The sequence below is a fragment of the Piliocolobus tephrosceles genome, chromosome 2, assembly GCF_002776525.5.
Source record: "Piliocolobus tephrosceles isolate RC106 chromosome 2, ASM277652v3, whole genome shotgun sequence".
Lineage (NCBI taxonomy): Eukaryota > Metazoa > Chordata > Mammalia > Primates > Cercopithecidae > Piliocolobus > Piliocolobus tephrosceles.
The window spans coordinates 81462991-81476774 of NC_045435.1; the positions used below are offsets into that span (position 1 = coordinate 81462991).

The 13784-nt window shown below is 43.4% G+C and overlaps 1 protein-coding gene across 1 annotated transcript in view; it reads right to left on the bottom strand.

Moving 5' to 3' along the window:
* Window positions 1-13784, bottom strand: part of CACNA2D3 (calcium voltage-gated channel auxiliary subunit alpha2delta 3) — a 958661-nt gene that overhangs the window by 99287 nt on the left and 845590 nt on the right. The window contains exons 28-29 of the mRNA XM_023189561.2: window positions 10322-10383; window positions 8960-9004 (exon numbers count right to left, since the gene is read on the bottom strand). Coding sequence (XP_023045329.1) covers window positions 8960-9004; window positions 10322-10383 — 107 coding nt within the window. The remainder of the gene's footprint in view (window positions 1-8959; window positions 9005-10321; window positions 10384-13784) is intronic.

Sequence of the window (13784 nt, forward strand, 5' to 3'; positions counted from 1 at the left end):
TCCTCTCTACTCTGAAGGCAAGAGACCCAATAGTTAGAGAGGAATGGCATTGCCCCTATTCAGCATGAAGAAGTTACAGAAGATGCATCTTTATCCCTCTGCAACCCTTAGGATTAAGGGTTTTCTTATAAAAGGGAGGGGGTGGGGAAATGTTAGGTATTTGAACCAGAGCAACTGCATCTTGAATAGGGGCTGGGTAAAATGAGGCTGAGACCTACTGGGCTGCATTCCCAGATGGTTAAGGCATTCTGTGTCACAGGATGAGGTAGGAGGTCAGCACAAGATACAGGTCATAAAGATCTTGCTGATAAACAGGTTGCAGTAAAGAAGCTGGCTAAAACCCACCCAAACCAAGATGGTGATGAGAGTGACCTCTGGTCATTCTCACTGCTACACTCCCACCAGTGCCACGACAGTTTACAAATGCCATGGCAATGTCAGGAAGATACCCTATATGGTCTAAAAAGGAGAGGCATGAATAATCCACCCATTGTTTAGCATATCATCAAGAAATAACGATAAAAATGGGCAACCAGCAGCCCTCAGGGCTGCTCTGCCTATGGAGTAGCCATTCTTTTATTCCTTTATGTTCTTAATAAACTTGTTTTCACTTTACTCTGTGGACTTTCCCTGAATTCTTTCTTGTGTGAGGCCCAAGAACCCTCTCTTGGGATCTGGACTGGGATCCCTTTCCAGTAACATCATGATGCTCATTCTGCGGATACAGACACTGAGGCAAGGGGAGGCTAACCTCTGTTGAATCAGTAAATACAGTTGAGTACAGAAGTTGCCTCCATATTCAGATATTGTCAATATTCAAATCCCCACAGATGCATATAATGCCACAAATCATCGATCATCATAACCTCTACTCCTAATTATAAACTTAGTCCCTATTCCAACATCTCTAACTAACTAATACTCTTGCTATTAGACCTACATCTTTGGTCAATATCTTTCTGTTTGCCTAATATTGCAAATATTGAGTAATGCAATACAGGTACAAGGCAAATAGATTATAAAGTCAATTGAACATCTTGAGAAAGAGGCAAGATTTCATGAAGTCCATAAAAGTAATGTTGAACAGCTCCAATCACACAGGAAGCCTTTGGTACATCAGAATCTGTCAGACGCAGAAAGATGAAAAAATACTTGCCACAAAGAAGACATAAGACGTATTTCCAAAGAGAATAATTTCAACAGCAAAAGACTAAGAAAAGTACCTGGGAAAATTGATCAAATTCTTTACTGTATTTGACCCTTTTTGTGGTCATTCTGAGAAAAATCAAATGTAAAGTGAAGGACTTCCTATTGTGGTATTTTATCATCTTATCAGAAACACTAAACTCCTGGCCCCTAAACCCCATTTGTTTCTTTGGAAAATTAGAGTACAGTTGCAAATATAACCTACATTTATTTAAAAAATAAGCCCAGTTTCATACTTTCCACTTTATTTAGAGAAAAATATTCAAAATAATGTTTTATTATTTTCTATAAACATTTGGTTCTTTTTCTGACCTTTCTTCTTAGAACAAGGCCCTCCTTATGATGCTCCTCATAACAGCCAGCAGCAGTAGAAGGGAGATCAGAAGACTCACCTCTCAGGCGTCTGCCCTGCTCCCTCCCACTCCCACTTCTGGTGTGGAAGCAACAGAGCTGAGAGCTCTGGAGCAGCAGCAAACACTGTTTTAACTCAGAACTTGGAAAACCAAGCTGCAAAAATAGGGGAGTGACCACCTTGGAAGAATACCAGATGAAAACTATCACACAAAGAGGTTTTTCATAAAGCATGATTGTCACTAATAATAGTAACAATAAGAATGTAAGAAGAAGAATAGGAGGATGGCAGCTACAGGAGGACATCAACTCATGAAAACTTCACTTCACAGTGTCAAGCAGGGGATTTTTCTCTTGGAAAGAAGAGAAAACTGAGCCCCAGAGGTGTTGTCTTCTCCAAGGTCACACACACACAAGTGAGACTTGAGTCCATTGCTACGGGACTCCAAAGCCCACACTCCTTCTACTGGCTGACCCCCACCCTTACTTTCTAAAAGACAGCAGGACACAGTTAGGGTCTAGAGATGCTGCCTGCTGAAGGAAGGCTTTCTTTGTTTGAAAAAAGCAATCCCTTTATATAATGTGTGTGTGTGTATCTGTATCTATATCTATATCTAAACTCTATGGATATCTAAGACAGATTTTGGCTGACACCTGCTACCAAAGGAAACCACAACAAATGGCAGAAAAATCAATGTACCAAGTGTCTGGGGTATTATTATTGTGGCTGAAAGCAAGTAAAAACAATAAAAGAGACTGACATCTGGGTCAGTTAGGTCAACTGGTATCAACCCCAATTACAGGCTCCTAGACTCCCAGGGCATAGCAATTCTTAAGCTAATATCTGAACCAAGACAAAGCTTAGGGGGATTTTTCTATCCACATCTGCAACTTGCTATGGAATAATCTATGGAAGAAAAAAATAAGTCCATTATAGGCTAGAGTCTAAAAATACACTTAACGAACCACTCATTTTGGTAAGATTGCTCTACATCGTAGCAGACAATGATGGGAAGAGGAACAAGGCGGAGAACTGGCCAGGGCTCCTGAAGGACAACATGCCCAAGCTTCCATTTCCACCAAAGGGGGCCACTTACTTTTTTCTTTTTCTTTTTCTTTTTTTTTTGAGACCGAGTCTCACTCTGTTGCCCAGGCTGGAGTGCAATGGTGTGATCTTAGCTCACTGCAACCTCTGCCTCCTGGGTTCAAGTGATTCTCCTGCCTCAGCCTCCTGAGTAGCTGGGATTACAGGCATATGCTGCCACACCCAGCTATTTTTTGTGTATTTTTAAAATAGAGACAGGGTTTCACCATGTTGCCCAGGCTGGTCTTGAACTCTTGGCCTCAAGTGATCCTCCTGCCTTGGCCACCCAAAGCGCTGGGATTACAGGCGTGAGCCACTGTGCCTGGCCTGGGCCTCACATCTTCCCCAGCAAAGTAGCCACATTTCCTGTGCATAGGCTGGGGGAGAGCATTTATTTCTTCTACACTGAGTACCAGTTGGTATTTATTTCTTGTATCATGCTTCTATTTAACACTATTTAAGTCAACTTTTCCCTCTTATATTAAGATTCCAGGACAGACATTTGGCAGCAGAGAAGATGCCTTACCATACTTGTTTATGGCTAACTTGGAATTTCAAGGTCACACTGAGTATAAAAAGACTTGTACACCATATCAAGCAAGAAACAGGTACTGTCGACATTGGGATTTACAAATCACTGAGGAAAATTACAAGTCCAAGGCAGGGTGCTGTGTCATCGATGTAGACCTTGGTCACTGAATCTGAAAGGTGCCACTGCAATTCTTTTTTTTTTTTTTTTTTTTTTGAGATGGAGTCTTACTCTGTCACCCAGGCTGGAGTGCAGTGGCGTGATCTCAGCTCACTGCAACCTCTGCCTCCCAAGTTCAAGTGATTCTCCTGCCTCAGCCTCCTCAGTAGCTGAGACTACAGGTGTACACCCCAATGCCCGGCTAATTTTTGTATGTTTAGTAAAGATGGGGTTTCACCATGTTGGCCAGGCTGCTCTCGAACTCCTGACCTCAAGTGATCCACCTGCCTTAACCTCCCAAAGTGCTGGGATTACAGGCGTGAGCCACATTTTCTTTATAGACACTGCTGTTACTTTGTCTAACTGTAAACATTAAAAGGCAAATTGAGTGACAAGATGACTTTCTAAACAGACCTCCCTGTCAATGATCACTTGGATTAAATTATTATTGAGAAGTAGAGTGGAGTGGAGTAAGCCTATTGGAGTTAGGGAGTCAGAGTGCTGGGTTTATGGATAAATCAGGACAGAATTAGCTAGAATCCAGTCTGATCAATTGTTTTTTCCATGTCACTTTACAATAAATAATATTCACTTGCCATCTCCATATGGCCTGTCCAATAAAAGGAAACAGGGGAACTATTTTCTCAGCTTTCCCTCACTGTGCTACCCTTTTCTCCCAAATTAAGGCCAACATCTTAGAAGATGTCTATCTGTCACCCTGCCCCAAGGGTGCACTAAGAAGTTGAAGAGCTTGGAGAAATTAGGAGGTCAAACAGACACATGTAAGCACCTACTCCACAAATACCTTTGGCAAAACATCTGGGGATGAGGTTGTTTTAAAAATCAGCACTAAAGGCTGGGGTGGAGAGCACAGAGGGAAGTTGATGTTTTAAAAAAGGCATCTTCCTGCAACTATTCGGATGGCTCAGCACTACTCAGAGAAGTCTGATTCTTAGTCACAGAGGTGGATCAGGTAGATACCTGAAGTTAAAGCCTAAACCCAGGCCATGGCAATTGGGCAGTCACAGATTGGAAGGGCAGGGTGCTGGGAGTGACAAATGGCAGTACTAACCTTGCATACCTGGAAGGGGTACTAGCCTAACGGCTAAGACAGCAGTTTGAGAATCAGAGACTAAGACATTTGCTATGGGTGTGACCTCGAACAAAGTCTTTCTAACACTCGGAATCTGTTTTCTGATCTGAAAGATGGAGATAGCAGCAACTATTTCATAATGTTGCTGAGAAGATTAAATGGGAGGGTGCATGTGAAGTACGGAGCATAGTACCTAGTGCATAGTAAGTCCTCCAAGAACACAGGCTTCCATCTGCTCAGCAAATGTTTATTGGTCACCTACGATGTATCATTTTTACAAGTATCCTAATGCTACAACTTCACAGTTTTTCAGAAAGGGAAGTTGTTACATAGTTTATAGCAGGAGGTCCTGGCCATCGGCTGATCTTTGTTGCTTTTTGCCTTTGGTTTGGAAGGATGCCTTTTGTTTGTTTTGATTGGTGAAACAACTCACTTAGAAACCTGGTATTGTCCTGCCTGCTGTCTTCATTTGTGGTGAGAAAGGGTGAGAGAAACACACACACACATTAGGTTCTCGCATCTGAGAGTGGGACCTGAATCTCTGTACTTCAGGCACAGGAAGGTGCCGCTCCTTGCTACTTTTCTCCAGGTCTCACGATCCAATCCCTAATATTTCCATTGTGGAATACGCTTGACACTTATTTCACATCATTTGCTCTATCTTTTCATTAACTAATGATCATATCAAAAACACTGTCTTTTGAAAAAATGTATTGCAGAGGGATCACTTGGGAAAGATATGCTTGGTAGGGGCCACCTGTGCCCCCCTGTCCTCTGTCGCTATTCAAATGATCCTCAAACCCACCCTCTGGTTGAGCTGGGCGGTCCAACATGCAGGCAGGCGACCAGCGGTCCAACATGCAGGCAGGTGCCTGGCTGCCTGGAGGCAGCCCTTCTCGTCGCTCTGTCACATAATTCAAGCCGGTTTTCTGATGCCAGAGGACTATGCCTACAAGGCCTCAAAAAGTCTTAGAGACTTTTTAATAGGGGTTATTAGCCTCTATTCCTTTGGAACAAGAAAGGGTAGAGCTGATTTTGATCATGAAGTTTTCGATCCTCTCACTGCCCTCACACCTCTTCCAATGCCTCAGTAGGAGACACCTTCTCACCTTCCACCGTCTTTGCCAACTCCTGGTACTCTCATCAGGCGATGAGAAGTGTTGCCCAGGTGAGTGGAAGAAGAGACTGAAAGCAGTGAGGAAACACTAGCACCTACAGGTCAGACTGAGATCAGAGGTGAACATGGCCCTCATTCCTCCCTTCTGTCCTGAATGCTAACTGTGTTTTCCTTGACCACAATGACCCTTTGCCACTTTGGTGCCTCTACAGTGGTGTTCTCTGCTTGCAAAGCTCTTCTCAGGCTTCAGGAATTGTCTTCAATGTCATCTCCTTCTTCAGTTGACTTAAATGTTACCCCCTCAGAGAAGCCTTCTCTGACTACTGCATGTCGGTTTACTCTGCAGGACTTATCACAATTGCTGATCATATAAGTTTATCTCTCCTGCTAACCAGTAAGCTCCAGGAGAGCAGGGCGTTTTCTGACTTTGCTTCCCGTTGCCTGCCCAGTGCTCAGCCAGGCACCAGGTGCCTAAGAAGGGCTTGGTAAAGATGTCTTGAAGGAAGGAGTGAGTGTGTAAACTGTTGCCTCGATGGCTCGGAAGTTAACATTCACCCTGGGTGAAATGGAGCTCCTTAAAAGTCAGCCCCACAGCCAGGCCCTCCAAGTCACATGGCTCAGGTTCTGACTGGACCAACCAAAGATGCACCTCTACAAGATGGCAGAGCATCTGGCACACTGGCTGCACCTACCAGCCAGGGCACTCCTGCCAAGGCCCAGAGAGCGCACTGATGGGGGAGACAAAGGGGCTGGAGTGGATCTAAGGTTATGCCTGTCTGATAAGCCTGAGGGAGTTGGGCAGGTCATAAGTGCAATGGAGAAGCCAGAAGCACTGAACTTAATGAGTCCCCACAGCTGTTTTTAATGGGGACCTGATCATTCGAGGGCAGTGGGGGGAGAGGAGGAATATGGTCTCATATGCCTAATTAAAAGTTACAAAAAAGAGAATAAAACATGGCAAGAGTCTGCTGAAACAATGGAGAGGGGCCTTGGTGAGAAGGCAGGGCTGACTTTTCTATTTAAAACAGTATCAATTGGTTGCCTGGAGCCAAAATTTAAGAGTCAAACAGGACAATGGATGACAACTTCAAAGTACAAACCCAGGACATTTGAGCATCAGATCAAGTTCAGAAATCAGGGCAACTTCAAGGCTTAATTTTCAAAGCATGTGAACCTTTAAATGACATTTGAATTGGGGTTTATCCCAACGGTTGCTAAAAAGAATATTGTTAGTAGTGAGCAAGAGGTCACAGCCCGTGCTCACTATGCCCAGGGGAAATTGTCACTTGCCTAAAGTGTATATCCCATTGCTGTCTGAGGTTTCAAATCCAGCAACCTGAAACCACAACATGGAAGAAAATATCTTCAGAGTTTTTTTTTTTTTTTTTTTTTTTTTTTTAATTTATAACCAACATTCACTGAATGCTTATCATTTCCAGGAGCCATACCATGCATTGTTCGTATCTTATGTCTTCATTCTTCACCATTACTCTGTGAGGTGGATATTGCTATTCCCATTGTATAGCTGAGAAAACTGAGGCATGGAAAAATTTGGAAACTTGCCCAAGGTCACTTATTTTATTACTGTCAGACTCACAACTTGAAGCTTGTCAGTATAAATAGTTTTGCCTTTAACCACCATGTTAGACCACCTGTGAAAGCAGTCATTGAATAATGAACATATATTAGATATTTCCAACTCTAAGTGGAAATCCATTTCTACTTGTTTTTATATGAGGATGCACTGAGGCACTGTGAGTTCTGGGAAGATTACTGTCTCTGGCTTTAATTATAAAATTGTTTAACCAACTATCCAACTATCTATCCAATCAACCAACCACCTAACCAACCAACCAATGAGCCAACCAACCATCCAAGCTACTGCCCTAACCATCAGCCACTCGTTCAACCATCTGTATAATCAACCAACTAACCAACTAACCATCCTCACTCCTCTTACTGTAAAATTGGATTCATAATTATACCCACTGTGCAAGTGAAGAGCTTAACATAGGGCCTCAAGACCCTGATCAATCACTATTACTATTGAGTTGTGTTGTTCTTGAGCTGAGCATTCCAGTAAGACAATAAATGTCTCAAAGACATGGGAGAGGCTTGAGGCCCACTTGACTATCCTACGAAAATTATCCCTGAACTTGCTGAAAAGGGTGTGGACCATACAACTTTACAGAGTGTTCTTTCCTAAGGGGAAATTAGTTTTGATCTGATGATCACAAAAACTTGGGCTTCTGCAGAAAACTTTGCTGACTGGCCTTTTTTTTTTTTTTTGTATACTGTGACTCATACAATGATTATGATTTTCTAACCAGCAGCCAGATCTTCTGGGACCTAGCATTTTGTTTTAACTTCATCCTGGACTTCCTTTTATATTTCCTTACTTGTTTTTCCTTTGTCCACTTTTTTGAAATCTACTTCCTAATCTATGTTTTCTGGGTTGAAATTGTTTGGTTAGGATTTCTTAAGTCTTCGTGATAACCAGAAGGAATATAAATATGTGACTATTTATAAGGTCTGGTTTACATATTGACTGCTGTTTCGCTGATGCAGAGAGAGAAAGGCTACCTCAGGAGAAGTGAAAGTGAAAAGGCCACCATGCTTCTGCCTGCTCCATGGGGCAGAGGGTATGGGATGGTATGGTACAAAAACACAAGGCAGATGGAAGCACTTTGGGTAGTGGCACAGTTTCTTCTTCCATTGTGCATGTGTAGGATTAAAATCCCTCCTCCCAAAAGACAGAGAGAGAAAGAAGACAGGAGAGAAGAGGGGAGGGGAGAAGAGGGGAGGGGAGAGGAAGGGTGGGGAGAGGAGGGGAGGGGAGAGGAGGGGAGGGGAGGGGAGGGGAGGAGAGGAGAAAGAAAGAGAGAAAAGAGGAGAAAAGCGTTGTAGGAGAGAAGCAGTATACTAGAAAGAAAAATTCTGAGTTTCAAAATTTTTAACTCCTAGATTTTTTGTTTGCTTATTACATGAAGTTAGCTGAGTCACTTAATTTCTCTGATCCTCACTTTTTCTTATCTGTAAGATGGGTCAACAAGTCCTACCTATTTCACGGGTTGTTACAAGGATGGAAAGAGATTAAGGCATGTGGAAAAAGGTTTGAGAAGTGTAATGTGAGCTTCAAACAGTAGGAGTTTGTATTATTTCCTACAAAATGTCAAAATTCCAATAGTGCTGTCCATGAGACATTTAAAGCACATTTCCAGCTGTCATAAACTGCTGGGAGGTGGGGAATGACAACAAAAAAGAAACAAAGCAAATAAAGCAAATGATTATTTTTTTTTAGATTGGCCCAGTGCAATGTGTCAACCTGGCCCTGTTTATAAGGGCATTCCCTCGGTCATAAAGCACCATCTGTCACCTTCTCTCCACAAGGGTAGAAACAGGACCAGGAGGCTGTCTTACCTCATCATCGCAGCTGATGGAGCATTTGCCATCCAGGGAGGCACACTGTGAAGGCAAAAAGCAGAGGGAAATGTGTTACTACGTTCCTTGGGCATCCCAGTGTCTGCTGTGGCTGCCACTGAGCTACTTAAGGACAAGCTATCCAAGTCATGGGCTAGAATTCAAATACCCAATTTCATTGAAAAGGAATGCTCCATGATGTGTCTGGTCTACCATCTCTGGAATCAATATCAATTCCAAATAGTAATGTAAAATAAAAGATGTATGAAACTGTTGGTGGGGGGGCAGGCACTCACACCTGTAATCCCTGCACTTTGGGAGGCAAAGGAGGGTGGATCACTTGAGGTCAGGAGTTTGAGACCAGCTTGGCCAACATGGTGAAACCCCGTCTCTACTAAAACATACAAAAACTACCCTAGTGTGGTGGCAGACACCTGTAATCCCAGCTACTCGGGAGGCTGAGGCAGGAGAATCACTTGAACCAGGGAGGTGGAGGGTGCAGTGAGCTGAGATCGCACCAGTGCACTCCAGCCTGGGCAACAGAGCAAGACTGTCTCAAAAAAAAAAAAGAAAAAAAAAAAAATTGAGGGGGGAGTTGGCTCTTTTTTATCTACTTTATGTTGTCATTAAATAGTAATGACATCTTTTTAAGATCTCAAATCTTTTGGTAACTAAAAATATAATTATGTAATTATTTAATACAAATTCGTTAATTCTCAATGACTTTAAAAAACCCCTGTCGGTCTGCTTAGTTTATAGTTTCCTAAAGTATTTTAATTTAAGGGATGATAAACGATTCTAACATTTATTCTTGGGCAGATGGAAGCAACTTATCAGTGGCCCTTTCTACCAAATTACTCAACAAATACCACCGAGATGACTTAGCACAGAGAGCACAGCAAAAAGAAAAAAATGTTCCCAGGTTCTCCAAGGTAGACCCTGTGAACAAAGAAGTCAGATATATGTTTTGGAGAAACTAGTTATGTAAAGGGTTTCACAATTTTGATAATGAGATTCACAAGTAAGTAACCAGGCACGACCATACGATTAGGAGAAAGTCAGCATGAAAATCACACAAAAGGCCCCGATACTTAAAAGAAAACCTCCTTTGGAAGGTCACTATCTTGATCCCACAATTAAAGCTGTTCCTAGGAGCAAATTCCCTGCTTTGCTCAGCATGTGGTGTCTAACATGCTGACAGCCCTTTATTTTGCAATGAAATGAAAGGTAATCTGAGCAGCCGGCAGTTCATTTTACAAACATTCATCGGAAATCTGGCACTTTTAGGCTCCAGGTACCCAAATGTGAACACCTGTATAATAACAGTGTCGCTAATGCTTCAAGATGCCGATTGTAACTTACCTGTCTGCTGGCAGTCCAGAACTTCCTTTGGAAAAATTCAAGTTTCATCTGAATGCCTACAGCTGGGACAAGTTATAAATAAAACAAGGCATTAGTGATCCCTTTACACAGTTATTTAAGATTATCATTGAAAATTATCCATCATGGCAAGAAGCTGATATAAGCATATACAATAAAATGTACAGTGAAGCATACAACTAAAACATTTTATCTCTCAGGTAAAGAATTCTCAAGTTTACCTGCACTCATAGAACTCTCGATACAAAACCAATAGCACAGTGTAAATGGCTCTATGGAGACATGTTACTTTGGTGTTTCTAAAATTCATATACTTGCACCCCTGCCCCATCCCCACCCCAACACAACCTGAGAAGAGGAAAGAAAAAAATTCAAAAGATCACTATTACGTCAGTTCCTGTATCAGCTATTACTGTTTGAACTTGCATGTCTAAAATGTGTACTCTGCATGTATTTTTGAGACGTAACATTTGAAAAGCAGTTGTCATGAGGCTGGTATTCAGAAGTGAGTCACTTTACTACAATGTGACTTAGTTTAACCGGCCTCCTAGAGTCCACATCTCAAGGTTCTTCTCTCCCATGGAACTTTGGTAAAATTATGTAATTTTTTCTTTGTCTGTGAAAAGCTTCCTAAAGCAACCGCGAATGCTAGTTCTAGTGACAGAAACAGCCAAAAAGAGAAGAGGTTAAGAATGTGACTTAGAACCTAGGGAAGTGAAATTTAGTGGAACCTCAAAACTATAACATGAGGAAGTTCATCTTATTTTTTTCCACGAAGCCCAAACCACTTGAAAGACTTGAAATCATCTCAGGAGGTAAAATGGAAAAACGGCAAAATGCTCCTCAGATGGTGGGAAAACTTGAGAGGCGTTCGGCAGAATGAGACTACAGGAAGTACTGAATTCCCTGGAGCACGTCATTTACCCCAGCGCAGTTTTGCAAACTTTAGTCTGCTGCACACAACCTCCCAATTTTTGCCATATCTGCACACCACCAATACGCTTATCTATTTTTCCACATTTCTTTCTTTTGCTTAAAGACCTACAGTAATTCAACCTAAATAACACTGGAACACCCATCAGAAGAAATACACAATTGTAAGGAAAAAAATCACTTAAATACTCTTAAAATTTTGCGTGCCACTATATTGGACCATGATTACCATTTGGGTAATCATAGTTGTGCTGGCTTCAGGAACTTGGAGATTCATAAAGGTCTTGGGCTGTTGTTACCCTGATAACTATCAAGGGCATTTCTATTTCCTAAAGAAATTGTTGAAGCAAGCCCTGAGAGTAAAGGTTAACTGGGTGTGTACCTTGGGAGAGATTTGCCATCTGTGTTTGGACTTAGAATTTCAGACTCTAGGATAAAGACCAGAGCAGTGCATGGCTGTAATGTGCAGAATGTGAAAAGCCTCTGAAATGCACCATGTCGGTGCCCCAGGATCATTCTTTTCTGCCCTTAGTGTCCTTTGTTCTCTGGAACACAACTTCCCCAAGAATGAGGACCTGTTCTTGCTCCCTGCTGGACCCCTGCCCCCAGCAAGATGCTGACTATACAGATGACCCATCAGTATATGCTTGCTTTTTAAAAAAGCTTCCAAGTGATATTATAGTCAGCAGTTAGAGAGAAATATAGAAGAGTAACAGCTGTGTGAATTGTTTGTTTGTTTGTTTGAGACAGAGTCTCACTCTGTTGTCCAGGCTAGGGTGCAGTAGTGTGATCTCAGCTCACCACTGAGAAAATTTTTCTTCGTTTTCATGGAGAAAAATAAGATGAACCTCTGCTTCCTGGATTCAAGTGATTCTCATGACTCAGCCTCCTGAGTAGCTGGGATTACAGGTGTACACCACCACACCTGGCTAATTTTTGTATTTTTTGTAGAGATGAAGTTTCACCATGTTGGCCAGGCTGATCTCTAACTCCTGGGCTCAAGTGACCTGCCTGCCTCAAACTCCCAAAGTGCTGGGATTACAGGTGTGAGCCATGTGGCTAGCTTGGGTACGTTTTATAAGTGTCCCAGATGATTCCCACGCACAGCCAAGGTGGAGGATGGCTTTAGTAAATCAGCTGTTGGGGATCTACTGTGATGTAGGCCACTTGGCCAGACTACACAACACAAGCTGTTCTTCCCGGCATTGGAAGACGTTTCAGAGAATGCCTGAAGGAAGCTGATCTTCAGTCTGATGGCGGTTGACTGCATTTCAAATAAATCTCATCTTCCAAATGCCTGACAGGCCAGGGTGCAGGATGCGAAACAGGGTCCGGGCTGAATTCTGATCAGATGCACTGGCAGGCGGGGGTGAGTGCTAGGCTTGGAACAAGTATCTCCGGTTTCACCAAAGACAGGCAGGGGCTGGCTGAAAACTGACTTCAGAGGAGAGGCCTCGAAATTGTTGTGACAACCAGTAACTGGTATCTAAGAGGAGGGTGGGAAATGAGTTCATGTGTCCTCCTCTGTGTGCCTCTTTACAGCTCCCCTCCCGCAGTGCTCCCCGGCCAGCCCCCGCCAGGCCGTCAGACAGAGGAAGGCTAAGGCCACATCTCAGAGCCAAGGGCAAGCTGCAAGGCCTTACAGGGTAGAGCATCAGGCCTGCATGAAAGAGTCACTCCAGGGTAGCCTTTCCATGGTGCTTCTCCCTCCAACAGCCCAGAGCTGTCTTGGGCCCACCTGTCATCTCTTGAGCTTCCATGAGTCTCCCGATGCCCTTTCGGAGACCCCCACCCCCGTTCTCTGGTTGAGCCCTCATCTTCACCTCCCTGATGAAGCCAGCTGCTCCCCTCTGGGTGTTTATCTATCTCACATACTTGCAGCCTGCTCTCATCTGCCCCTGTCGGTCCCTCTACCCCAGCTCCTTGGGGGGCTTTCATCTTTCCTTATGAGTCAGTCCCTCCATCCCATTAATCATGCAGGCTGCTTCTCTCTGATCTCTCTCCAGCAGGCTGCATCCCCGTCCTGGTCCTGATGCCCTGAACTAGACACTGCTTCCCTCCCTCCTCACTCACACCCCTGCCTGTGCCATGAAGTTGTTGCCCAAAGGCTCCTGGATAGTCCTGGCTGCAATTGTTCTGCTAGTTTTGACCTAGCTGTGCTCCTGCTGGCTGACCTCATCCCCTTTCCAGTAACACTGGCCCCTGGCTTCCTGTGGCATATCTGGGGTTTGCAGTGGGTTTTACCTGTAAGTTAACATACTCTCCTATGATTAAGAGACTCACAATTTCATTGATGGATGAACTTCAGACCATTTGTTGAGTGGGTATTAACCTCTACACTGGGTACTAAGCTCCCTCCACGTCCAGTTGAGGAGTAGATCCATTGTCAAAGCTACACTAGAAGCATAAAGAACCAGAGCATGCAAAGAATGGGGCTGACTTGGCCTGGCGGGCACTGGTGAGAGCTTTGTGTAAGGTGAGGCATGGAGAGCCCACTCACAGAACAGTAGGA